Source organism: Lolium perenne, chromosome 4 (assembly GCF_019359855.2).
Source record: "Lolium perenne isolate Kyuss_39 chromosome 4, Kyuss_2.0, whole genome shotgun sequence".
NCBI lineage: Eukaryota > Viridiplantae > Streptophyta > Magnoliopsida > Poales > Poaceae > Lolium > Lolium perenne.
The window spans coordinates 323,530,523-323,557,037 of NC_067247.2; the positions used below are offsets into that span (position 1 = coordinate 323,530,523).

The following is a 26,515-nucleotide window of genomic DNA, read 5'->3' on the forward strand; positions in this document are numbered from 1 at the left end:
CCCCCTCGGCTGGCCTCCGACGCCCTCCTTCGGACTATTTATCGGCCTCGACCTAAAAACGCACGGGGAGAAGTCGAAGTCGCGAGAAACCCTCCAGAACGCCGCCACATCGCGAAACTCCGTCTCGGGAGCCAGAAGTCTCCGTTCTGGCACTCCGCCGGGACGGGGAATTGGAGGAGATCATCGCCGCCATCACCGCCAACGCCTCTACATCAACCAGCCATGTTTCCCCCATCCATGTGTGAGTAATTCCCCCGCTGTAGGCCGAAGGGGATGGTAGGGATTAGATAAGATTGGTCATGTAATAGCATAAGATTGTTAGGGCATAGTGCCTAGTGTTCGTAATTGGTACTTTGATGATATTGTTGCAACTTGTTATGCTTAATGCTTGTCACTAGGGCCCGAGTGCCATGATCTCAGATCTGAACATGTTATTGTTTCATCATGATATTCATTGTTTATTGATCTTACCTGCAAGTTGTATACACATGTCGCTGTCCGGAACCGATGACCCCGAAGTGACAGAAATCGGGACAACCGGAGGGAATGGTAGCGATGTGAGGATCACATGTGTTCACGGAGTGTTAATGCTTTGCTCCGGTACTCTATTAAAAGGAGTACCTTAATATCCAGTAGTTTCCCTTGAGGCCTGCCACCTACTGGTAGGACAAAAGATGTTGTGCAAGTTTCTCATTGCGAGCACGCACGACTATATATGGAACACATGCCTATTGATTGCTTTGTACTTGGACACCGTTTTATTATTATCTGCAAATGCCCTGCTATGATTGTTACATGAGTTTCTCTCATCCATGCAACGCCCGTCATCCGTCCCCGTGCCTACAGTATTTTAATCCTGCTGTTTACTAAAATCACTACTGCTGTCTCTGTTACTCTTCTTTGTTATTTCACTATCGCTATCGCTATAAAGCTGTTACCTCTTGATAAACTCTTGCGAGCAAGTCTGTTTCCAAGTGCAGCTGAATTGACAACTCCGCTGCTAAGGCTTCCAAGTGTTCTTTGTCTCCCCTTGTGTCGAATCAATAAATTGGGTTTTACTTCCCTCGAAGACTGTTGCGATCCCCTATACTTGTGGGTCATCATGTCTCGTTTTTGTGCAGAAATCCAACTTTCGGGAAAATCCTCGGAATTTATGCAGAAGGCCCTATTTTCCCAGAAAACTGACGGAGCCAGAAGGACAAGTCAGGTGGAGGCCCGAGGGCCCCACACCATAGGGCGGCGCGGCCCAGGGGGGGCCCGCGCGGCCATGTGGTGTGGCCCCCTCGGCCGGCCTCCGACGCCCTCCTTCGGACTATTTATCGGCCTCGACCTAAAAACGCACGGAGAGAAGTCGAAGTCGCCAGAAACTCTCCAGAACGCCACCACATCGCGAAACTCCGTCGCGGGAGCCAGAAGTCTCCGTTCTGGCACTCCGCCGGGACGGGGAATTGGAGGAGATCATCGCCGCCATCACCGCCTCTACATCAACCAGCCATGTTTCCCCCATCCATGTGTGAGTAATTCCCCCGCTGTAGGCCGAAGGGGATGGTAGGGATTGGATGAGATTGGTCATGTAATAGCATAAGATTGTTAGGGCATAGTGCCTAGTGTCCGTAATTGGTACTTTGATGATATTGTTGCAACTTGTTATGCTTAATGCTTGTCACTAGGGCCCGAGTGCCATGATCTCAGATCTGAACATGTTATTGTTTCATCAAGATATTCATTGTTTATGGTCTTACCTATAAGTTGTATACACATGTCGCTGTCCGGAACCAATGGCCCCGAAGTGACAAGAATTGGGACAACCGGAGGGGATGGTAGTGATGTGAGGATCACATGTGTTCATGAAGTGTTAATGCTTTGCTCCGGTACTTTATTAAAAGGAGTACCTTAATATCCAGTAGTTTCCCTTGAGGCTCTGCCATTTGGTAGGACAAAAGATGTTGTGCAAGTTTCTCATTGCGAGCACGCACGACTATATATGGAACACATGCCTATTGATTGCTTTGTACTTGGACACCGTTTTATTATTATCTGCAAATGCCCTGCTATGATTGTTACATGAGTTTCTCTCATCCATGCAACGCCCGTTCATCCGTCCCCGTGCCTACAGTATTTTAATCCTGCTGTTTACTAAAATCACTACTGTCTTTGTTATTCTCTTTGTTATTTCCTCTCATCGCTATCGCTATAAAGCTCACTTCGATAAACTCTTGCGAGCAAGTCTGTTTCCAGGTGCAGCTGAATTGACAACTCCGCTGTTAAGGTTTCCAAGTGTTCTTTGTCTCCCCTTATGTCGAATCAATAAATTGGGTTTTACTTCCCTCGAAGACTGTTGCGATCCCCTATACTTGTGGGTCATCATGGGCCTAGATGCGCGCCTCCAGCCAGAATACACCGCGCGGCGACACGTGGTGACCATCGATGGGACAGCCAGCCATATTTAATTACCGTATTTCACGTATTCTTAAGTATAGAGAAGGGCAAGGCTGCTGAGTTAAAGTACGGGCCATGTATTTTACTCCCTAAGAAGAGAACGTTTGACACATATAGGTTTCTGTTCTTTGCTCACACACCCCTCTAGAAGTGGAATATTGCAGAGCGAATCCATTCAGATCTCAGGCAAACCCGCGGCGAGTTCCGACTTCTGACCGTTCCCGTCAATTTCTTTTGCACTTCAAAAAAATAAGTAAGATTTCTCCTTAATTTTTGCAAGACGAAATTCTCCATTCTTTCTGTTTTAAGGAACACACAGTCGCGAACCCTAGTTCGAATGTTGGATACGAAATTTGGTTTCCCTCCCGCAGCCGCATCCCCAGCGCCAAACCCCAAGCGGAGGAGGAGGAGAGGCGGCGACGGCGAGGCGGAGGCGGACATGAGGGAGGAGGCGGTGGAGCGGCTGCGCGGCGTGGTGCGGGACAGCGTCGGGAAGCACCTCTACACGTCCGCCATCTTCCTCGCCGACAAGGTGGCCGCGGCCACGGGCGACCCCGCCGACGTCTACATGCTCGCGCAGGCGCTCTTCCTCGGCCGCCACTACCGCCGCGCGCTCCACGTCCTCAACAACGACCGCCTGCTCCGCGACCTCCGCTTCAGGTTCCTCGCCGCCAAGTGCCTCGTGAGCTCCACTCCCCCACCCCCTTCCCTTTTCCACTTCGGCATTTCGTCGAACGGGTTGCGCGCGTGCGTCCCGATTATTAAGATCCAATTTCCCTTCCCTAGCCATAGCGCGTGTGGCCTGACATTTCGTCAGGACTTTTGGCCGAATATCTCGTGGGCATTTGCAACCATCCGGTAGAATTCGTATGTTTTCCTTTCAGCAAAAGGGCTTGACTTGGATTGAGCATTTTGTCATATATAGTACTCCTGCTGCGGCTACAGCTGGTGGTTTTGTTTTTGGCATGTACCAAGTGCCCTGCTAGTGCTCAGAATGATCAGCGGGGTACGTTTGCATTGTTTTGAGTGTAAGTTGTCAAACATATTGGGTGTTTGGTTCAGCTCTGATTAGCTGGTATATGATTTGAGATTTTGGTTGTATGTAACAGATTGCATGCTTTCTGCTGTGGGTTGCTAGAAGTGAATTGAATTGAGTGCTGTTTTTGCCCAATTATCAAATTGTCACTGTGTCCTTTTTTGTGTGTGTTTGGACTCCTGACCTCATCCGCCTCCCTGCAACTTAGGACGGAAGTTGAATTCCTTATGGGGGGAAGGATCAAAAGACCTCCATGTAATTAGTCGTTTAATTTGATTCATTTCTCCTAACTCTGGAACTACGAAGCGCACTAGTATAACACTGTCTAATTTATGGTCCCCATACAACACTTCATTGGCAACTGTAGACAGATTAAGCCTTTTGATTTTATAATTTTCATCATTTTGGTTTATTCACTCAGCAACGAAATCCCCCCTTTATGTTTAATTATGCTGCGTTCCTCACAATTTTTCTTCGATAGGAGGAGTTGAAAGAATGGCATCAGTGTTTGATGATGCTTGGGGATGCCAAAGTCGATGAACATGGAAATCTTCTTGACCAGGATGATGGCAGTGACATCTATTTTGATAAGGATGCTGAAGATCACGAGATCAATGTGTGACTTCTTTTGTGTGTTTCTCTCGTAGTAGTTGCTATTATGGTTGGTTATGATTGTGCCTCGTACTTTTCCAGATCAAATCAGCTATATGTTTCCTACGTGGCAAGGCGTATGAAGCACTGGATAATCGGGATCTTGCTCGGCAATGGTGAAATCAGCAACTTCCATTTACTCTTTCTTCCATTACTATTTGTATATTTCGAAACCCTTGGTATAACCACTTTCAGTGTGTTCAGTGGTACTGACGATTACTTTTTTCAAGTCTTTTTCTCTGTGCACCTTCTAAGTTGAATTACAACTATTTTGGTTAAGAAGGATTAGTGACTTCCTTCTACTGTTATATCAGGTACAAGGCAGCAGTTAAAGTTGATCCGTTGTGTTATGAGGTGAGAATAATCACCTCACTCAATAAAGATAAGAAATTCTGATGCTTGTTAGCTTTGTTGGTATCATTGCAACAAAACACCATTAACCCATCATCAATCCTTACTATCATAATTATGCTTGAAGATATGTTGCCATTGTATTGATGTTGTGGTTGTGGGAAAATCTCTGAGCTGGTTAGATCCTCAGATCTGGTGTCCTGTATTATCATCATTTGGCATGATCCTAATAGTCTTTTTGATATACTTTTCAGGCTCTTGAATGCCTTGTTGATAATTACATGTTAACGTGCGAGGAAGGTAAGTTTCCAAGTTGAAATCAGTCTTTTTCTTCTTGTTATGGGGTCTATCTCGAGGTTTGCTTATATCGTGCATGCTAGTGTTATGTCTTGCACCTCTTTTCAAACAAGAAGTGCATTCGTTCTAATATTTGCTCATATCTTGAATGCCAGCTTTATGTCTTGCATTGCTTTCACATATGGACTGCGTTCATTTAGTATTTGTTTGCATCTTCTTTCCTTTTGGTAAAGCTGTGTGCTCAGCAGTCTGATGGTTGCAAGTGTGTATGAGCTGGAAAATGCTCGATACGTATAACTAGATAAGCTTGGCAAAATCGTTCTGTTCTTCTCTCTTTTAAGTGTCATCTGCGTCCTTTGAGGATATATCTATCATATGTCTAATGTCATCACTTGACCAATTTATAGAAGACAAAATTTACCTGCAATTTCCACTTAGTTCTCTGCTTATTGAAACAAGAGTATGATGCCACATTGTATTTCAGAATCTGAGTTATTGTCCTCTCTGAAGTTCGGGAAAGAAGATGGGTGGCTGTCAGCATTCTACACATGTTTGATTAAAAAGGTAACCAACTGAACAACCATACCATGCTATACATTGCATACGAATGCATGATCGATTTTGTAGGTCATTATTGATGCTTTTGTTGGTCTTGGTATTTTTTTTGTTGCCTTGTAGCATGAAAAAGAACATGTGGTGGAAGCAAAATTCAAGGAACTTGAACGTCAATCTTGCAGTATATCTTCTTCAAGTTCTGGTCAAATGATGAAAAACAACATTGACGTTTTGGCTTGCAAAGCTGAATACTACCATCAGAGTGGAGAATACCAAAAATGTTTTGAACTCACATCCGTGTAAGTTGGTAGCGTTCCTGTTCCATTGCTGTTTACATTCTTATGATAATTTGTTTTTCTTTCAGGTTACTTGAAAGGGACCCTTTTCATTTAAAATGCACATTAGTGCATTTGGCTGCTGCAATGGAGCTTGGGCATTCCAATGATCTTTATCTTTTGTCATGCAATTTAGTGAAAGACTATCCTCAAAAGTAAGTATCTACCTTAATAATTGACCGATCAATTATATTTGAGAATTTGTTGTACATGGTCCCATAAGACAGGACTCAACAGATCTTCATCTCGGCTCTTACTTTCATTTGTGTATTAAACAGTTTGAGACATAGAATGGCATTCTTATACAATCTATGCATCTTCCTGTACTATTTTAAACTAGGAAGAAATTATACTTGTTGTTTGCAGCCAACCATTTGTGAAGCATATATTTCTGATTTGTCTTCTGACCCTCTATAGGGCTATTTCCTGGTTTGCTGTGGGGTGCTATTATTACTGCATTAAGAAGTATGATCAAGCAAGAAGATACTTTTGGTAAGCATATTGTCCTGTACAACTGTCAACCACTGTCTATTTCTGAATATTTTTTTCTGTCATTTTCTCCTTGGAAAATCTGGCAGTAATTGTGTTTTATATGGTTAGAAGCACTTTCTTTGTTTTTTCTTGATTGTGTGCACATACTGCTCCCAATTAGTTGAGATGATGCAGGATATGTTTTCGGATATTCAAATTTGGCCACAAAGTTACCAAATGTACTTTACACTAATGCATTTCCTATCAGCAAAGCTACAGGGTTAGATGGAACATTCCCCCCTGCTTGGATTGGTACTGGTATCGCTTATGCTGCTCAAGAGGAGGGTGACCAGGCAATGGCTGCTTTTAGGACAGCAGCTCGACTATTTCCTGGGTCAGTAATCCATTTACTTTGTTTGTTTCTGACAGTTACTGCTTATCTGAAGATCCAATCCATGTTGTCTTCTCTTATCCTGCTGTACTCTGCAGAAGAATATTCTTCTACATATTCTTTTATTAAATTTTTAATACTGCATGCCAGCTTAATATTCCTAACTATCTCCTGGGCACTCAACTCCAAACTGTGCCAAACTTTTCTCATCCGTTCAACTATCTCCTGGGCATTTTTTTATTTAGTCCAAAATCCATCAATTGTTTCTTGTGGGATGCGTGACAAGCCTTATTTGTCTATCGATCATAATAGTAAATAGTACTATCCAGATATTGATTATGAAAATTGTGTATTAGTTCATACTCTCTATTTTCGGGTATAACTATCTCTTATTTTGCTTAATAATGTATTAAACACTATACTTGTTTTCTAGCTTCTATCTTACTTCTTTTATTTTCATTTCATTTCAGATGCCATCTCCCAACTTTATACATGGGCATGCAATATGTGCGAATGCATAATTTCAAACTTGCAGAACAGGTACTTGAGGTCTCTTAGTAGTTTAAATTGTTGGGTAGAATCTGTGTACTAGAGAAACTCAGTTAGAGCTAGTGTTTCTGCCCTATCATCTTTCCGTTTGCCTCGATACTTTCATATTTTATGGAAATAGTAGGGTTTAAGTGCCGATAATTGTTGGAAAAATATATTTAGGGAGCAGGAGATTTTAGATGTTGCAGATTATTGGCCACACTGACAGAAAAATGAGTAATCATCATGTACGATTCCTTTTGGCTTTTGCTATTTGTTCAAGGGGTGGTTTAGTTGTTGCTCATGGTGGGAACTTCAACTGTAGCAGTTGCTCATGGTGAGAACTACAACTGCAGCATTCGAGAATATCTCCAAAATTATCGTAAACTTTGACATACTTAATAAAAGACCAAATAGGCTACGGCTCATAATGGTTGCAATGATGCTCCTCTAAACTGCGCAGCAGTTAGCGAGGCTGGTACTGTAAAAAAGAATTGCAATGTATCTGTCATGCTGGCTACCAAACGTAATGTCCGCATGAATGCATTCATGACCAGCGTTTAAGAAAGTTTAGTTTGAATTAAGTTGATATTAGAATTGATGATTGTTTTTGCTCCTGCTTGAGCTTGGTTCATTTCAGAAACTTTGTTCATTTACACCCTTAGTTTCAGATTTAAGATCTTAAATGCTTGTAGTTGTTGACAAAAGGATGCTATTACATATGGCTGCACGGGACCATTTACTACAACTGCCAGTCACAGTTATATATATAAGCTTGTGTGTGACAAATAAATTTGTTGTCATTTCTTATTAATCCAATTTGGTTTCTGTGCTGCAGTTCTTCATGCAAGCGAAATCCATCTGTCCATCCGATCCACTTATATATAATGAGTTGGGTGTTGTAGCTTATAATATGAAAGAGTAAGAAAGCTTTTCTGCTCTAAAGGTTTTTGTTAACCTAGTATGATGTACCCACCAAATGCCGCACTTTAGTTCTAACGTGTTAGCTCCAAGAATGGCTTCCCAAATGGGAGGCTTGCTTGAGTTTACTACAAAAGTGTCATGTTAGGAATTTCTGGTGGACAAAAATGTATGTATTTATCACACGGGTCTGGGACATCGGGAATTACCAAACAGGAAGTTGTTAAGTCTTCAGAATGCCTCCCATGATGTACATATGCCCTTTAAGGAGGTTCTTGAAATTTTGAACAAAATTCTTGCTCCAGCATGTTTCAAATGGGCGCAATTTCCCTCTGCATTTGAGATTGTTAGATTTAAAAATTTCATACATATGATCTGTGTAAGAACTGTTGTTTTCATTGTTTGTTTTTCAAATCCTCATGCACTTTCCGCTCAAAGACTTATGAAATTTCATATTATTGGATTGGGTAGTTTGTTGGATAGAAGTATCATAGTAACATCAGATTTTTTTTGTGTGTGGTTTTTGCTCCTTGTGACTTGATGATCTTGTTCATTTAATTTTTAGGTATCAAAATGCAGTTCAGTGGTTTGAGTTAACACTGGAACATACATCATCGTCCGTGAATGAAATGTGGGAACCAACATTGGTGAATCTTGGACACGCACTGCGAAAACTGAAGTAATTGAAACAGTAGCTTTACATGTTATGTTTTAGTTCACAAATTTGCCTGCTCTTAACTTGTTTATACTAGCTGAGCTAGGGATTTGCTAAAACTGATCTCATTTAAATGCCTGGATTATGAATGTCGTTATATGCAAGTGAACAGAAAAATGCAAGTGAATATGAAATGAAGTGTTTTACTTGACACATCAGCAGTTGATCTGTTAAACCTCTTATAGTCTACAAAATAAATGATCCTTTTTATGTACGAGTGCATTTGACTATGGGATTGCTTGTTTGTAGAGCCAAAATGAAGCTATCAACCACATCAGAATTTATTTAATACTGTATATACATTATATTTTGTTCGCTTGTGCCTAACATATCGACATATTCTCACCTGTATTAGAATATTTTTTTGTTAAACTATAGCAACTTATCCAGTTCCTTGTTATGCATGGATTAGTATAACTAGGAGAATAATTCTACTTTCTTGTTAGCTCTGATCAAACTACCATTTTCCAACTAACATTTTATTGTTTCAACAGGAAATATCAAAAGGCAATACCATATTATGAAAAAGCACTCGCTTTTCCAACAAAAACTCTGAGTGCATTTTCTGGTCTTGCTTACACATACCAACTTATGGTATTTCCTTGATCCTTTTGATTTACTGTTTTGTACATTGTTACTTTCTGCTTCAATGATATCCTCCCAATCTATTACATAATAGCGATAGAACCTGGCAGATGCAGTATGTTATCGGTCATATTTCTTTGTCCATGAATAATCTTTATATATCCGATCGTATGTACCCATATGATTCTGTTACGACTGCCCATGTTATACCAACATCCGATGCAAGTAAAGGAACACTGCATTTTCGAAGATTGACATTACAGGGATATTATAGGACAAGGATTTTGTGCACATGGGAGTCAGTGCTCCCTTCACTTTTGGATTTTTGAAAATTTCAGATTCTCATATTTCTCTGCTTTCAAGAATTATGACATTAAATATGTAGATAGATGTGTATACGAGGATTGGAATCAAAAAAGTCTCGTCAAAAAATACGTTATATTTTTGGAGATGCAAAAAAGACAAATTTCTGACAGTACACTGACAAAATATACGTACTATTATACTACTATTTATAGTCAGAAATTTGTCTTTTTTGTATTTTCCAAAATACAAAGTATTTTTTAATGGGACTTTTTTGACTACACTCCTCGTGTCTAAATCTATCTACATATTTAATGCCATAATTTTTGAAAACATAAAAGAGCGAGGTTTTGAAAATTTTCAAAAATCCAAAAGTCCAAGAAGCACTTGTGCTCATGTGCACATGGTACTTTCCCGATATTATATTACATATTTAGAAAGGAAAATATCTATTCAATATATATAGTGTTGTAGGCAAAGAGGGCGTGGGGGCAGCAGGAATTGTTGGTTGGAGGCTGCACATGAGTGAGTTGGGTTGAGGCTGTGATACGGGTAGGGGTATTTCTAGCGTTTATATTTGGGTTGGGCTTGCGCTGTAATTGTAGGTGTTTTGGGCGAGGGATTATCCCTACATCCTGTTTTTTTAGTAGGGTCTTTTAAGTCAACTTAGAAGATGAGCCCAAGCCTTGATTCTTTTTCCAATAGAAATCGAGTAGTTGTACAATTTAGATGTTATACACATCTTGGTTGACTTAGACATAGCAATGCTATTTATTTTACTTCAAAAATATGCTGGATACTTTGGGATACACATGTATCCCAGTGTATCTCATATGCACACGACAGTTTCTTTTTGTGGAAGTAACAGGGTAACACATATTCTTTACCGAGTGCAAATAATTAGATGTAGCAGTCGATCAGGCAATGTTGGGATGCAGTAGAAAGTAATTGAGAATAGTGGGGTCCGACTTGGTTTTGAAAGACCTAGTGGGTACTGTTTTCAGACTCTATTTTGGTTCATGCTTATAATCAGACTGGACGGAGTTTAGAGCATCTCTAGCAGAGCTAGTAAAAGGGCCAAAACCGAAAAATAACCGCCAGTTTACGGGTTCGGGCTGAAAAATGGCGCAGACCAGTCACCGTAAACGAGCCAAAACCTTTTTTTTTTTCAGGCCGAGACCGAAAACCCAACTCGACCTGTATTTGTAGGGGCTGAAAGGGTGAACTGAACACCAAACTCTATTCGTGGCGCGCTGAAATTTCAGATGGGACCAACTGCTTCTGCCGGTACAGTCGCCGGAATATAGTCAAATTTCTTGCCGGCGTGGGCTGGCGAGGGCGGGGCGAGCTCGTGGTGGTGCAGGGTGGCCCGGGACGGGGCCAGTCGAGCTTGAGGCGGTGCGGCGTGGAGCGGCGCTTGGCGGGGCGGAGCCGGCGCGCGGCGAGGTGGGGCCGGCGCGGGCCGGCGCGCGGCGGGGGCCAGGACGCGGCAGGACGAGGCCGGCGCGCGGCGGGGCGGGGCTGGTGCGGCCGGGGGTTGGTGGGTGGCTGGGAGGAAGAAGGGAAAAAAGGAAAAAGAGGAAAAAAAAGAAAAATGCTGACACGTGGACCTTTCGCTGTTTTACGGTTTTGATTAGGGGCTCTATTCTTGTTCTGCGCCAGCAGTTTTCCAACCCGTAAACACGAATTCGGTGAACTGAACTCTTGTTTTTCAGTTCGCGTTTTTACGGGCTCTACTAGAGATGCTCTTAGACTTAAACACAAATAAGTGGACAGGAAACTGGAAAAAAGTATGGTTTTAGGAATGAGAGTGATATCCTTGTGTTATGGCGCTGCTAGAGGGATGGCGCGAGAGGGCCGGCCGGGGGCCTCGCCCACTGCCGGTGGCAAGAGGGAAAAGATTTCCTTCTTAATTCTTGCTTGATTAGATTGATACGTCTCCTCTCCTTATATAGAGAGGTTTACTTGACCCCTAAGCAAGCGACTCTTATCTCTAATTAACCCTAAGACTAATGGGCTATATCGCCAGCCCAAACCCATTACATACTCTAACACTACACCCCACTTGGGGATGCAGCTCGTCCTCGAGCTGCAACCTAAACAAACCATGACTCGACGCAACACAAACCTAACACCTAAAAACGAGCCTTTTACATCTCGGCTTGTTTTATTACTCTCAACCTGAAATGGACTGGGACACATATTGTTGACCCCTAAACATAAAGTGGACACCATCCGCCCGTCGGACGTGCACCTCTACAACCACCTGGATCCCATGGAAACCAGCGGGACAAAAGGAGCTCGCGCGGCGGCCGGCGGCGGAATGCAGTGGTGCTACGCGGTGCGCTCCTGTCGGTGACACCATGCCTTCTCCCCGCCGGATGACTGTCGGTGGCGCAAACTTTGAGGTCGCTGACCTCGTCGTCCGTTGCATCGGGGGTCTTGGGCGTGCAGTTTCGCCCACGGGCGGCGGACATGTTGCGCGGGCAGCGACCTCAAAGTTTGCGCCACCGACAGTCATCCGGCGGGGAGAAGGCATGGTGTCACCGACAGGAGCGCACCGCGTAGCACCACTGCATTCCGCCGCCGGCCGCCGCGCGAGCACCTTTTGTCCCGCTGGTTTCCATGGGATCCAGGTGGTTGTAGAGGTGCACGTCCGACGGGCGGATGGTGTCCACTTTGTGTTTAGGGGTCAACAATATGTGTCCCAGTCCATTTCAGGTTGAGAGTAATAAAACAAGCCGAGATGTAAAAGGCTCGTTTTTAGGTGTTAGGTTTGTGTTGCGTCGAGTCATAGTTTGTTTAGGTTGCAGCTCGAGGACGAGCTGCATCCCCAAGTGGGGTGTAGTGTTAGAGTATGTAATGGGTTTGGGCTGGCGATATAGCCCATTAGTCTTAGGGTTAATTAGAGATAAGAGTCGCTTGCTTAGGGGTCAAGTAAACCTCTCTATATAAGGAGAGGAGACGTATCAATCTAATCAAGCAAGAATTAAGAAGGAAATCCCTTCCCTCTTGCCACCGGCCGTGGGCAAGGCCCCCGGCCGGCCCTCTCGCGCCATCCCTCTAGCAGCGCTATAACACCTTCATTTATTTTTTCAAGTTTGACACTTTGACAGTTTGAGCTTAATTAATAACACCGTCATTTATTTTCTGAGTATGTATTTGATATAGTAATAATTCTTTTCCAATATACAGGATAATTTTGAAGACGCCATAACTTACTACCACAAGGTGAGTTTTTATGTTTAGCCTTCTTTTTTGAAAGAGTGTTCTTCATTAAGCACCTTCATTCTAGAAGTTGGGCCTTCTGCAAAATAGATGTTTGCTGAAATCTTCCATTTTTTTTTTTCACTTCTTATGTGCACACAATTCCTACTTTTATAGAAAGGGGCCATTGGACAAATAGACATAGTTAAAATGGGAACCATCACATCATTTTTCAGTTCGTCCCTTTCATCAACAAATAAAAAAGGTTAGGCAATGATTCATTTGTCATCTCTGCTTTTCTTACAGGCTCTATGGTTGAAACCAGACGATCAATTCTGCACAGAAATGCTAACGTCAGCTCTTGAGAGCAGTTGCCAGAGCACTGCTAGGAGAAAATAGTTTAGGCATAGTCGTTCCATGCAAATTGCGTATTTTATTTTTTTGACAAATCTGGCCTTTTGACAAAACTAATCCCCTCTTTTGACCCCCCGGCAAAACTATTTCGGAATGTGACCCATATGGTCGGCGCCACAGAGGATGACACCGAAGTTGTGCAGGTTGACGCCAACGAAATTTAGCACGGAACAGCTCTAGGAGCTTGGCGCCACATTGGCACCGGCCTTGTTTCAGCCAGTCTTGGTCCCCGACCTGCACAACTTTAGCACCATTCTAATGGCGCCGATCCTAGGGGTCAGATTTCGACATAGTTTTGCTGGGGGGCCAGACGAGGTATTAGTTTTGCCGGAGTATTATATTTGTCAAAAAATAAGCAAATTGCAACGGGTGCTGTTGTAACTTAAGGGCGGTTCCCCTGGCATCAAATACATCCATTTGTAGCCAATTGTTGTAAAGTTATTGATGTGTAAAGTATGTAATGGCTCAAGTTCATCTGTAACCACCCACAACCCAGATAGAGAGATACTGGAAGATTTCCTGGTGTACTATTGCGACATTTTGCTGGTTTTTACTACTAATGTAAATACCACCATGCCTTTTTGACGACGGGTGTAATTGTCCGTGGATATCATCATATGCATTTTGTGTTGTTCTGCTACTACTATAATTCATTTTCTCGTGCTTAGAAGTCGTGTGAAGCTTGAGGTTAGTAGTCTGCATATACTATTCGGAATTTCGGAGGTTGTTCAAAAGGTAATATGGTTAAAGGTTCTGCTGGCATTTTTTGGTTTCATCAACAAGCTGCATAACTGGTAAGATACGTCAACCCTGTGGTTTGATGTGGTTATTTTTGATTTGATTCTCGCCCTAATCGAGTAATTATTTATTACTGTAACCACTCTGACACCAAGTAGCACTACCGTTAATGTGTGCTCGGTAAATTTGATTCTGGTTTTGATTTTGAGCTCTATCATTTATGATGTGTTCCTTTAATAACTATGGAAACGTTTTACTACTATGGTTGTAGGAGCTTGTCGGTGGTTGTTGATCTGCCATGGCCATCGTGCAGGTACGGCGCGTAACGCGCGTCCATTTAGTATACTATTAGTAGAGTCTACAGTAGCAGCAATAACGAGATTAGAGCAGGCGATCGTGCCAAAAAGGCGCTAAAGAGACTTGCACTGGACTCTAACCCAGACGTGGCGTTGGATTTGGATGGTGGCAAAGCGACCGACGCATTTGCAAGTGTTGTGGGTTAGCTTAGCTAGCTGACCAATACCATCAATCAAAATCGAGTAGTACATCGCCACCTTCCGCCACCACCCAACCCTGACTGACAGGAAATGCGAAAAAACGCCATCCCAGGAGGAGGACCCGAGCCAAACCCATCAGATCTCCATCCCCCCGAGGTCTCTCTCCCTCTCTATTAAGAAGCACAAGCAAAGGCGCCACTCAGATCTCTCCGCCCCGTCTTCCACCCCTCGTGCCCCGAGCCCTCCCGCCCCGCGCCCGTCAACGCTGCCGCCGACGAGAGATGGCATCGCCGGCCGCGGGCCCGGCGGCCGCGGCGCTCCTACTCCTGCTCGCCTTCGCCGTGGCCGGCGTCCTCGCCGACGGCTCCGACCACCGCTACAAGTCCGGCGACCCCGTCCCGCTCTACGCCAACAAGGTCGGCCCCTTCCACAACCCCAGGTAAGAGCCAGATCCCATCCCTCCCCAGATCCTCCCTCGCCGTACCCCGTGGTGGGGGTGATCGGATCCGCCAGATTCGCAGGAGCTCCGGTCCGGTATCTGGGTCGAGCTGTTCTGGGGTTTACGCTAAGTAGTATTAGGTCAATCAATACCGCATAGGCTTTGGAGATCTAGCAGAGAACCTATGTCTGGATTGGGCAGAATCGCAACTACTGCTAGTAGTTCAGCGCAGCGCCACCTAATTTAGCAGGCTTCTTCTATTTCTGTTACTAGTACAAACTGTGGGGTTTGGGCGCGGAATCTGGATGCATTCAACCTTTTTGTCTGCTGCGGTAGGAATATCGGATCTGTTTGTAAAGCAGTTTGTTTCTCCTTCCTAAACGACATGCAATCTCACGCATCTCCCCTTTCCCGTGCAGCGAGACGTACCGGTACTTCGACCTCCCGTTCTGCTCCCCCGGTTAGCTCCTCACCATCCCATGCCTCGCGGTCATTACTGTTCCCTCCCAAGCTACACCACGCTTACACATCCCGCTTCGATTTGCAGAGGAGGTGAAGGAGAAGAAGGAGGCGCTGGGCGAGGTACTCAACGGGGACCGGCTGGTCGACGCGCCCTACAAGCTCGGCTTCCGCACCGACTACGACTCCAAGGCGGTCTGCTCCAAGCGGCTCACCAAGGAGGACGTGGCCCGGTTCCGCGCCTCGGTCGCCAAGGACTACTACTTCCAGATGTACTACGACGACCTCCCGCTCTGGGGCTTCATCGGCAAGGTCGACAAGGGCAACAAGCTGCCCCCCTCCGAGTGGAAGTACTACCTCTACAAGCACATCATCTTCGACATCCTCTACAACGCCGACCGCGTCATCGAGATCAACGTGCACACCGACCAGAGCGCCCTCGTCGACCTCACCGACGACACCGAGAGGGACGTCGAGTTCCTTTACACTGTGAAGTGGAAGGAGACTGCAACGCCGTTTGAGAAGAGGATGGAGAAGTACTCAAGCTCGTCCAACATGCCGCACCACCTCGAGGTTCATTGGTTCTCCATTATTAACTCCTGCGTCACCGTCCTGCTCCTCACTGGGTTCTTGGCCACCATCCTCATGCGAGTGCTCAAGAATGATTTTGTCAAGTAAGTTTCTGCCAACTTCGTTCTTTTTTTGTGTGTGAAGTAACTAGTTTTTTCCCACTAAAATCTACTAGGAGTATATGTTTTCTGTTTCAAGATATGTGCTAGAACAATGTTATTTATTTTACTTAGCAATACTACATGGACATACATTACATGATTGAATTTGCAACAAATGTTATCTGATCGCACCATAAGTAAAAACAAAGGAATCTACTGAATACTGCATGAATAGAAAAAAACCTGAAGAAATGCAATGTCATGCCCACACTGAATACTAGTACATGACAGAGTTTGCACCAAATGTAATTTGTTGCACCATTAGAAATAACAAAGGAATCTTTCAGAGATTCGATTCAGTGGACAATTGACAATGAAAAGTACCGCGGAGAAATCATGAGGAAAAAGTCCTATGATAAAAATTCCTTCCAATCAAACAAACCCATGAAAGAAAGTTTCCTGAGTACCATTTGAATCAAAGAGTCCCTCAATCTTCTCGCAGTTTATCATGAATAGATATATTATCTTGTCGTAAATGGATATACTCTCTTACATCCATTGTTCTATGCACTCTACCAGTTCCACAATGAGTCTTCCAGTGCTGGTAAAAGTTATTCTCCTAGATTTTGATTAGGAAAAAGATCTTATGGTTTGCCTTTCAAATTTTCTCTGGTAACTTAGCCTAAAGTTCCCCTCATCAGACATGCTCATATTTTTTCACCAGTTAACCATTTATTTAGTGATGCTTCTCATTTTCGGTCTGCTTTGTTGACATATATGCACAAGAATATTGCCTACATTTCTTCTCTATGTTTCTAAACATTATATATATATTCATTTGAAGATATGCCCATGATGAGGAAGCAGTTGATGACCAAGAAGAGTCTGGATGGAAGTACATTCATGGTGATGTCTTCCGCTTCCCCAAGAACAAGTCATTGTTTTCGGCTGCTCTTGGCACTGGAACTCAGTTGTTTGCTCTGTAAGTGTGGATGTTCTCTCTTTGTCATTCATACCATTGCCATATCTGGCATGAATAAAAACATGATGTTGCCACACTGGGAATCGCATAGCTAATGATCTTGTTTGGACATGGCAGGACAACCTTTATATTCCTGCTTGCACTTGTTGGAGTATTCTACCCTTACAATCGTGGTGCACTTTTCACTGCATTGGTCGTCATCTATGCACTTACTTCAGGAATTGCTGGGTACATTGCAACCGCGTTCTATTGCCAGCTAGAGGGAACAAACTGGGTATGTGTTGTCTTTATTTATAAGACAACCTTAGATTCTTCTGTTATGTTGAGATTGCTAAAGGAATGGATTATATTCGTTGTATAATGATACCATTTTATGTTTATATTCTCAGGTGAGGAATTTGCTATTAACAGGATGCCTGTTTTGTGGACCTCTCTTCCTGACATTCTGCTTTTTGAACACTGTTGCTATTGCTTATAGTGCAACGGCTGCATTGCCATTCGGCACCATCTGTGTCATTGTGCTCATCTGGACCTTGGTTACATTTCCTCTACTAGTTTTGGGTGGCATTGCGGGTAAAAACAGCAAGAGTGAATTCCAAGCTCCTTGCCGTACCACCAAATACCCTAGGGAGATTCCTCCACTTCCCTGGTACCGGACAACAGTTCCACAGATGGCTATGGCTGGATTTTTGCCTTTCAGTGCTATATATATTGAGCTCTACTACATCTTTGCAAGTGTTTGGGGCCACCGAATTTACACCATTTACAGCATCCTCTTTATAGTCTTTATCATCCTCCTCATCGTCACTGCCTTCATTACTGTTGCGCTGACATACTTCCAGCTTGCTGCTGAAGACCATGAGTGGTGGTGGAGGTACAGTCATTTTTCTTTTTCTTTGAATGATTGATTATTTTCAAGTATTATTTTGGTCGTTCACTACTAGTCTACTACACTAGCGCCACTTTTAATATTTGTGAGCACAGAAGCCCTGCTACTATTTATGTATGCAATTTATCTGGTTGTTGCCGTTGCTCTTTCTGTTACATTTGCAAACTGGTTGTATGTATATAGATAGTTTAGTTTGTATATAGTGTATTCTACCGTTGGTTTGGTCTTCACTTCAGTTATTTCTGTTAATTCAGAAACCATTGAAGTGGCTGCCATCTTTTTTCCAATCCCCATTTTTTATTTATTCCTGGGCTTCTCTTTCCCCTTTTCACCATAATTTGGCAATGGAATTACAGGTTAGCAATATATTACGGAAAATCTGTTATAGCTCTTGAGTTCCAGTCGTTATTTTTCTTATGTGAATAATGTCATGGATACTCCATATGCTGATATGCCATACAGTAATGTACTGAGCTCTAGGGATGGGAACGGAATGTGAATGTACATGATATTGGTCATCCCATGATTTTAGAATTGACTATTTGGATAGGAAGTCTTTATCATATTAAAACCCAATTGAATTTTGATCTGTATCTATTTTCCCTCTTAGGCGAGCACTGCCCTGGTTCATTGTAGAATGAGCACTCAAAAAATATGATCAGTACACTTCATTTAGTAAAAGTTGTTGGGCTAAACATTTTTTTGTAATGTTTATCATACAGGTCATTCCTAATTGGAGGATCCACTGGATTTTTCGTCTATGGCTACTGTCTGTACTACTACTATGCACGATCGGATATGTCTGGCTTCATGCAGACATCCTTCTTCTTTGGCTACATGGCCTGCATCTGCTACGCATTCTTCCTTATGCTCGGCATGATAGGTTTCCGTGCCGCCTTGTTCTTTGTTCGGCACATATACAAGTCCATCAAGTGTGAGTAAACTGCGATGGAGAATGAAGAGCAGCAGAGTTGTACTCCTTTTTGGTGCCCTCTAAGAAGTCCCAGTATAGAAAAGGTTAGCTCTCGCGTGCAACAGGAAGCAACTAGAGAGGTTGGCATGTTTCAGATTAGGCCATTATTCATAGGAACAGGTAATGAACCTATAAATTTGTTGTTCTGTTTGTGCGACTGGTATGATAAATCGTCTTTTCCTTCCTCCCATGTATTATCTCCTATGTGACATCCGGACAGTATTACTTTGTTGAACCATGACCCTACATGAATATCTATGGAAGCTCTTATTATGTTATGTCATATTTGCTATGGCAGAATAACAGACGTGTAGAGATGATTCCTCAAAAAGGGCATGTCCAGTCAATTTGTACTGTTGTATGTGTGTGTGTATCATTTGCGTCCTAGTTATGTATTTTCAGATTTTTAGTTTCTATAATCTATTTGTTGAGGTCATTGTTGTGGCTGGTTTGCAAAAGCATGTAGCTGGCTGAATACTCGTGAAGTTTATGTTCCTTTTTTGTTACAAAAATTGGAGAAAAGAATACCAATTTAGAATTCTAAGAAATATTTGTAAGTTATGGCAACGAAGTGTCGAAGTACATATTGAGAATGCATATATGGAACATGGGGGCATGTGAACCCACTTTTTGAAAAGTTCCGTTTGTGATCTCAAAACATGTTTTAAAAATCGAAACACATAATGATTTCCCAGATGATCTCAAATATGTGCTCTGGACATGAGTTTGGTGACGAAAAAATCTTTTATTTTGTCTCGGCAAAAAAGTGAAATTTTGTAGGGCTATATAGCAGTATATATGTGACGTATTTTTGTCTTTTTTAGATTCTGAAAATAAAAAAGTGGTTTCTTCACGAAAACTTTCTACGCACACATGAAACATGCGTATGTACCCGGATATTTTTATTTCAAAAGTTTTTAACATTTAGAAAATGCATTTCCAACTAGGATTCACATGCACCCAGGTTTAAACCGGACTTTTCCACATATCAACTACTAAGAATTGTGATGCAACGCATGCAGACGATGGCATGGACTTGGCCGGTATACCGCTCACCCGCTCCTACAAAACTGCGAGAAGGCATGATCAAGGCCTCCTTTTCTTGACTGGGTTGCTGTAACGTCTAAGGAATTCCTTTCCCGTTCAAGTGAACATCAGCTACTAGGCATGAAAATAGAGCGGAAACTATCTGACTTTTCCTATGAAAACTAGAAAGGAATTTTACGGAGCGGAAACTTTCCGACTTCTCCTATGGAAACTGGAAAGGAATTTTAGGGAACGGAAACGTAATCTTTCAGTTGAACATGAAAATGGAATAGTGTTTTTTTAGGTGGAACAACCACGGAAAGGGAATTTCCATTTTCAGCTAATGCGGAGTTTCTATTTTACGGTTGTTTTGCATAGGCAGTCAACAAGTTGGTTCTATCTGCATTGAAAGCGGGGCCATTCGTTGATAAGAGTATATCGAACCCATATGTCGTCTTGCCATGAGCAGACTGTATCCATTGGGAAAATATAGGTTCGATCAAGATTTGCTTTTCCGGAGTACCAAAAGCAAGCATGACGTCATTTTGACCATAAAGGCCCAGGGTATGGAATCCTAGAAAGAGACTAGCTCAACTTAAATGAGATATGATAACTTCTACTGGAGTTATTCTGTATGATTCAAGCCGTCTCGTGGTTCGGCAATAATGTGCTTTTCTCCCATGTCCGTACTGTATTTGGTCCATATTTGTTTCCCATAGTATCTGTTTTCATATTTGTTTTCGAATTTTATGTATTTGCTTTAACCTTCAAGAAAAATGTGGCACTAGTCACTGTCCGTTTCCGCTTCTGCTTTATTTCTACTCAATCCATATCAATGAATAAGACGTACTCGTTTTACGTGTTTTTTTTAACTAAGAACTACTTAAAAAAATTATAAATTATAAATATAAAATTAGCAACATTAGAAAGTGTTTTCAATACGAATCTAATGGTACCAATTACATATATAACATAATAAAGATTTTGTTGTTTAATTTTTTTGGTCAAAGTTCATGGAAATGGAGGTAGTATCAGCTAGCACACGGTACATGGGACGCCTTCCGCATGAAGCACGCCGCGTCCAGTATACCCTAGTTTAGTCTAACTGAACACTACCCGAATTTCCGCTTCTTTTAATCAGCTCAAGCTCACCCACCCATGCCACTGGCAGTGAGTGAGACGAGCTCACCTCACCTCACCTCTCATGCCGTCAACGCCTCGATCGTGCGTGTATATATGTCGTATATATCCTGCTGAGTTTAATCTGAACTGAAAGCGTCCAGGCACGCCTCCCGCTGCAACCCTCACAGTCCCAGCTCAAGCCCCAAGTGAAATCTCAGGCCATGGGCGCCGGCAAGACCGCCGCGGGCATGCCGCGCATCGGCATGGGCACGGCGGTGCAGGGGCCCAAGCCGGACCCCGTCCGCCGCGCCGTGCTGCGCGCCATCGAGCTCGGGTACCGCCACTTCGACACCGCCGCGCACTACGAGACCGAGGGCCCCATCGGCGCGGCCGCCGCCGAGGCCGTCCGCTCCGGCGCCGTCGCCTCCCGGGACGAGCTCTTCGTCACCTCCAAGCTCTGGTGCAGCGACGCGCACCGCGACCGGGTGCTCCCCGCCCTCAGGCAGACGCTGCGGTATGCGTACCCATGATCCCCAACCTCTAGTTTTCCTGGATTACATGAGAGTTAGGACAAGAAAAATCGTGATTTAGGGTTGGAGTAGCAGTAAGATGATCTTGGCCACCTCTTCGTAATACTTTTTTTTGTCTGCGATAAAGGCCTAAAAACATTGAATCAATTGGTAATATGAACAGTTTTACTGCTGAAACAAAACCTTGAAAACAGAGGATGAGAGACATAATACATGGAATCAACTCGTACTGTGTACCCCAGTCCAGTCCAGTTGAGCCAACCGCTTGAATACCACTAGGAAAGAGTGGAATGGATCTGGCAGACATGCCTAACGCATGACTGGTCCTACTAGCTTGTCTCAGGCTTCACGCAAGTTTCGATGCTTGTCATGTTCATATGCATCTTTCAGGCATATCAGTTGAGCCCTCATATCAACTGATGTCGGTCCAAGTTCCCACAAATATGGTTTTATTCTCATACCACAACTGATCTGACAACCTAGACAAGAAAACCAGTAGAGAATTCACTGGCATGTACAGCCAATATGCCAATTCCCACAAGACACTAGCTGCTGGAGTCAAGAAGCTAGTTATAGCTCCCGAGTCCCGACACACGCAGACCATATCAGTCTTGTACTCCTGTCCTGCATCGATCACCTCTGTCACTCCGATGACCCTGAAGCACTGAATCCAACAGAGCAAGTGCACTGTTGAGCTACCGAGTAACTAATCTACTACTGATTCATACTATAGTACAGTAAGAAAGATGAACTTTGACAAGAGTTTTACCATGATGCACTGGCATTTGCAGAAACCTTCAGATGGACTACGTGGACCTGTACCTCGTCCACTGGCCGGTGACCATGAAGGCGGGGCGGTTCAAGGCCCCCTTCACGGCCGAGGACTTCGAGCCGTTCGACATGCAGGCCGTGTGGGAGGCCATGGAGGAGTGCCACCGTCTGGGCCTCGCCAAGGCCATCGGCGTCGCCAATTTCTCCTGCAAGAAGCTCGAGACCCTGCTCTCCTTCGCCACCATCCCTCCCGCCGTCAACCAGGTCCATAACCGACCAGAATCTTTTGAAAAATAAAATCATAGGTGGCTGATTGATTGACCATTTTGTTTTGGTTGTCAATGGCAGGTGGAGGTGAACCCGGTGTGGCAGCAAAGGAAGCTGAGGGCGTTCTGCAGGGGGAAGGGCATCCAGCTGTGCGCCTACTCGCCGCTGGGCGCCAAGGGCACGCACTGGGGCAGCGACGCCGTGATGGACACCGGCGTGCTGCAGGAGATCGCCGCGGCGAGAGGCAAGACCGTGGCGCAGGTGTGCCTGCGGTGGGTGTACGAGCAGGGTGACTGCCTCATCACCAAGAGCTTCAACGAGGAGAGGATGCGGGAGAACCTCGACGTCGACGGGTGGGAGCTCACGGAGGAGGAGCACCGGAGGATCGCCGAGATCCCGCAGCGGAAGATCAACCTCGGCAAGCGCTACGTGTCCGAGCACGGGCCGTACAAGTCGCTCGAGGAGCTCTGGGACGGCGAGATATGACGCCGCGTGGCGTAGGTACGGGCTGGCGGTCAGAGCGTGTGCCTCTGCTCTGTGTTGTGAGTTGTGACTCTCTTTGGCCAGGGAGCGGGGATGGCTGATCAGGGGGACAGTTTGATGCTGATCTGCCTTGCAATAAAATGATGTTCTGCATTGCGTTGATAAAAAATATATCTGCAGTATAAGTTCCTATTTTATCCTTTCCGGAAAAAAATGTGTCTGTTTCATGGCATCAATTACCAAATGCAAGAGCACGTCAATTTTTTTTTACCAAATGCAAGAACAGAGTAAAAGATGGGGATCTTGGGATATCATCTAGGTATGCTAAGCGTACTTCGAACACTAGTTAGGACTTAGGGTATGTGTATGGTTTCTACCGCCTCCATCCTAGAATAAGTGTACTTCCAATATTCATGATCGTAACATCCCAATTTTTAGAATTGGAAATTACACAGCATAAAATCTGCAAAACTTTATGTGTAAATTACTCTCAAGAATTTTATACAAAATATACTACTATACAAAATTGCAATAGTTTTCGTATGCAAGAAGAATCAACTTAAAATCATTTACAAAAAATGAATTATATATATAAAAATACTCAAACCAATAGAGTAAATTTGAAAAATGCAAGTGATAGGGTAAAGGAGGCCGATCTTTCGATGAGATGAAGATAGATCGATTTGTTGGTGGAGTTCGTGCTTGATGATCCGACTACACATGCAAAGCTCGTGCGCCAGTGCAATCACTAGGATAATCTCCGGGAGTTACTGATCTTGCGGATGCACGATCAGCCTGACCAACGAGGGTCTTAATTCCTACCTGAAATCGAGAACAAGTAAGAACTAATGATTTAATTAGAATATTGCGGATAAAAGATGAAAATTTTATTGAATAAGGTGGGATTCCGAATAGTTGGTCTTATTCTGGGCGTTGGCCTCAAAAGAAGTACACGAGAGTTGCAGCAATGACTAACTTTTAGTCTAATAAAAATCCGAGTCTAAGCGTGACGGCTATGGGGGTATTTAAAGGAGGAAAAGGTGGTGTTTCGGCCAACCATACATATGGTGGTCGAACCAAACCCTAGAAGGCCTTTCTCCCTTCAATACGGACTCTAAAAAGTGGCTGACTTAATTCCTGCGAAAATGACATGGGCCTGGCCCAAAACTAAAGGTGACGCAACACCATATTATGCAATGAACGAAATTACGAAGTGTGAAACTCTCTATTTCATCCATGTCTTCATCTCTTTTTTATGGTGGCTTCAAAGTTCTGAAATCTCCACTTGTGGCGTCATCTTCAATCCTCAAATACTTCCTATCATCTCCTCCATGTGTGATCATACTCCAATGCTTGTCCTCCTCATCCATGCTTGGTCCATCATTCCTAAGAGTAACAAACATATCTGATTTAGGAAGCATCATATTCTCATGTATGTGAGGAATAGTTCCAAGAAACGATGATAGTTAAGTTGTTTGGCACGAGCTCGAGTGATTGGTCCTTGTATTTGTGTGGTTGTAGGTATAACGGTTGTATCAATAGATGGGATGTCATCATCAGTAAGTTACGCAGACTCGGATATTAATAGTTCCATTGTGTTCTTCACAACTTAGCGAATCCAGGGACATACTATTTTATATTTTTCGGAATTATAGAATGGCTTGTGCTTTCATTGATCCCCCAAATCTCAAAACAGTGTAAATCATCGATGAGGTATCTTCCTGAGTGAAACACAAGAACGGTTGAGATTTAACGATACCTATTCGGTATTACAAGTAGGATAGATGGGATTAAATGGTCCCACGGTGCCTCTTAGGAGGGGTACATTGTTTTAAGATTCGGGGATCTATGCAAATTAATAGGAAAAATAGCTCGACACGTTATGGCACCCTATTCGCCGGTACCAATTCGGTAGGGGAAGCGTTTTTGGCCACCAGATCAAGATCCGAACCCAGATCGGAGGTGCGGGGCTCACTGGCTATGACGTTGGCGATGGCTCAGGAGGTCAATGACACTGGTGTTCCTATGAGACTCAGCAAAGGCGGAGTAGACGACATTTATTCTACACAAATAGTACCATTGGATTCACTAGAGAATGTATTTTCATCATATAACTATTTAGTGCCGTAAATATTATTAAAATTTTGTGTAAGCTTTGGTCAAACTTATTTCCACAATTAACATTAAGCAAGCGAGGCAAAGAAAAGGTTGGCCACAAGCGTGTCAATATCTGACAAAAGGTTGAGTCTCTTGACACTAGTATAGACGTACCTAGAACTAAAATATATCTACATATATCTGTATTAGTGGCAAATGTGTAAGTCACAACTCACAACTATGACGAAAACAAAAAACACATCTACAAATCTGTGGCATGCCTAGCTTAATTGCTCCGAAAGCAAAATTTATGTCAAACCGTTCAGAGGAAAAAGGCGTATCAACATGAATAGCACATCCTGGAACAAAAGCGAAGAGAAAAAAGATGAGCAGCAAGGTAGCGCGGCTAATTAACACTAAACAAAACAAAGGATCATCGAAGTATGAATAAAGAGAGGAAGCGTTGCAGCTAACGAGCGGGTTCCATCATGGGCCGTATGCCTCGTGCGACGCTAGCACCCGTCTTCTTGGACTCAGCCGAGTGACATGACCAGGCAACTGAGCCGGCGCGGCAGGCTTGTTATGATGGGCGGCAGAGCAGCCCGCTGCCGGCTAGCCGCCGGGCCAACCGGCCGCGACCGACAGTGCCGGCAGAGTGCCTATAGAAAGCCAAGGTGAACACGCCTATAGAAAGTTCCGTTTTGAATTCTCAAAAAAAAAAGTTCCGTTTTGTTTAAAAAATGCTTGCATATAGGCCATGTTGTGATTTACCCGTGTAAAATTTCAATACGAAAAAACTTATATTTCAGAATTCAGCAGAAATTAAAATTGTGTAAATTCAGGTGTGGTAAGCGGAGCAAAATTCGAAGCTTTCTAAAATTTATCAAATTTGTAATTTTACGGGCAAATGAAAGATATTTTGCATTGAAAATATGCACACCCGTGCTATAGAGGTCTTTTGGTTTGTACGATTCGGACCTATAGGAATTTTTCATATGATCTACTCCCCCATTCTCAAATAAGTGAATGTGGTTTTTTTTAAAGATAGATTATCAAGTGGAAAGAAAATTATATTGGAAAGATGCAAACCAACATCTTTCCCCTCTTTAATTTTTTCACCTCCAATGATCTAACCGCATGTAAAAAGTAAATATAACATGTGCTGAATATTATTGAGTTTGATTTTCGTGCGATGAGAGAGAAATATTTTTTGCAACTTTAAAGTGCATTGAGAATATAGCAATACACTCTTTCATGGGAAAAAAATTGAGGTAAAATATCCACTTATTTAAGAACGGAGGGAGTACTTTGCATGTAAATTTGTAGGAATTTTATAGAAGATTCAACCTCATGAAAAATTTCCTTTATTTCT

At 43.4% G+C, this 26,515-nt stretch overlaps 3 protein-coding genes across 4 annotated transcripts; all 3 read left to right on the plus strand.

Annotated features, from left to right (window-relative positions):
* Nucleotides 1–2,675: 2,675 nt before the first annotated feature.
* LOC127296252 (anaphase-promoting complex subunit 6) lies at nt 2,676–13,784 on the plus strand. 2 transcript variants are annotated; one of them, XM_051326289.1, is made up of 17 exons: nt 2,676–2,692; nt 2,811–3,121; nt 3,957–4,091; nt 4,169–4,242; nt 4,441–4,480; nt 4,732–4,777; nt 5,259–5,338; nt 5,453–5,628; nt 5,694–5,819; nt 6,082–6,156; nt 6,404–6,529; nt 6,997–7,066; nt 7,893–7,975; nt 8,541–8,654; nt 9,185–9,284; nt 12,774–12,809; nt 13,092–13,784. In XM_051326289.1, exons 2-17 carry the CDS (start codon nt 2,879–2,881, stop codon nt 13,182–13,184), a joined length of 1,617 nt encoding a protein of 538 aa, XP_051182249.1. In that variant the 5' UTR covers nt 2,676–2,692; nt 2,811–2,878; the 3' UTR covers nt 13,185–13,784. The 2 variants fall into 2 exon arrangements, with proteins under 2 accessions (XP_051182249.1, XP_051182248.1); XM_051326288.2 differs by lacking the exon at nt 2,676–2,692 and having other exon boundaries at nt 2,720–3,121.
* Nucleotides 13,785–14,581: 797 nt separating this feature from the next.
* Nucleotides 14,582–19,125, plus strand: LOC127296251 (transmembrane 9 superfamily member 3). The gene is made up of 7 exons (XM_051326287.2): nt 14,582–14,873; nt 15,293–15,333; nt 15,421–16,006; nt 16,848–16,985; nt 17,103–17,259; nt 17,375–17,859; nt 18,597–19,125. The coding sequence occupies exons 1-7, from the start codon at nt 14,716–14,718 to the stop codon at nt 18,814–18,816; spliced, it is 1,785 nt and encodes a 594-aa protein (XP_051182247.1). The 5' UTR covers nt 14,582–14,715; the 3' UTR covers nt 18,817–19,125.
* A 1,912-nt stretch (nt 19,126–21,037) lies between these two features.
* Nucleotides 21,038–23,243, plus strand: LOC127296250 (deoxymugineic acid synthase 1-A). Its single transcript, XM_051326286.2, has 3 exons — nt 21,038–21,509; nt 22,317–22,560; nt 22,645–23,243. Exons 1-3 carry the CDS (start codon nt 21,217–21,219, stop codon nt 23,047–23,049), a joined length of 942 nt encoding a protein of 313 aa, XP_051182246.1. The 5' UTR covers nt 21,038–21,216; the 3' UTR covers nt 23,050–23,243.
* Nucleotides 23,244–26,515: the final 3,272 nt, after the last annotated feature.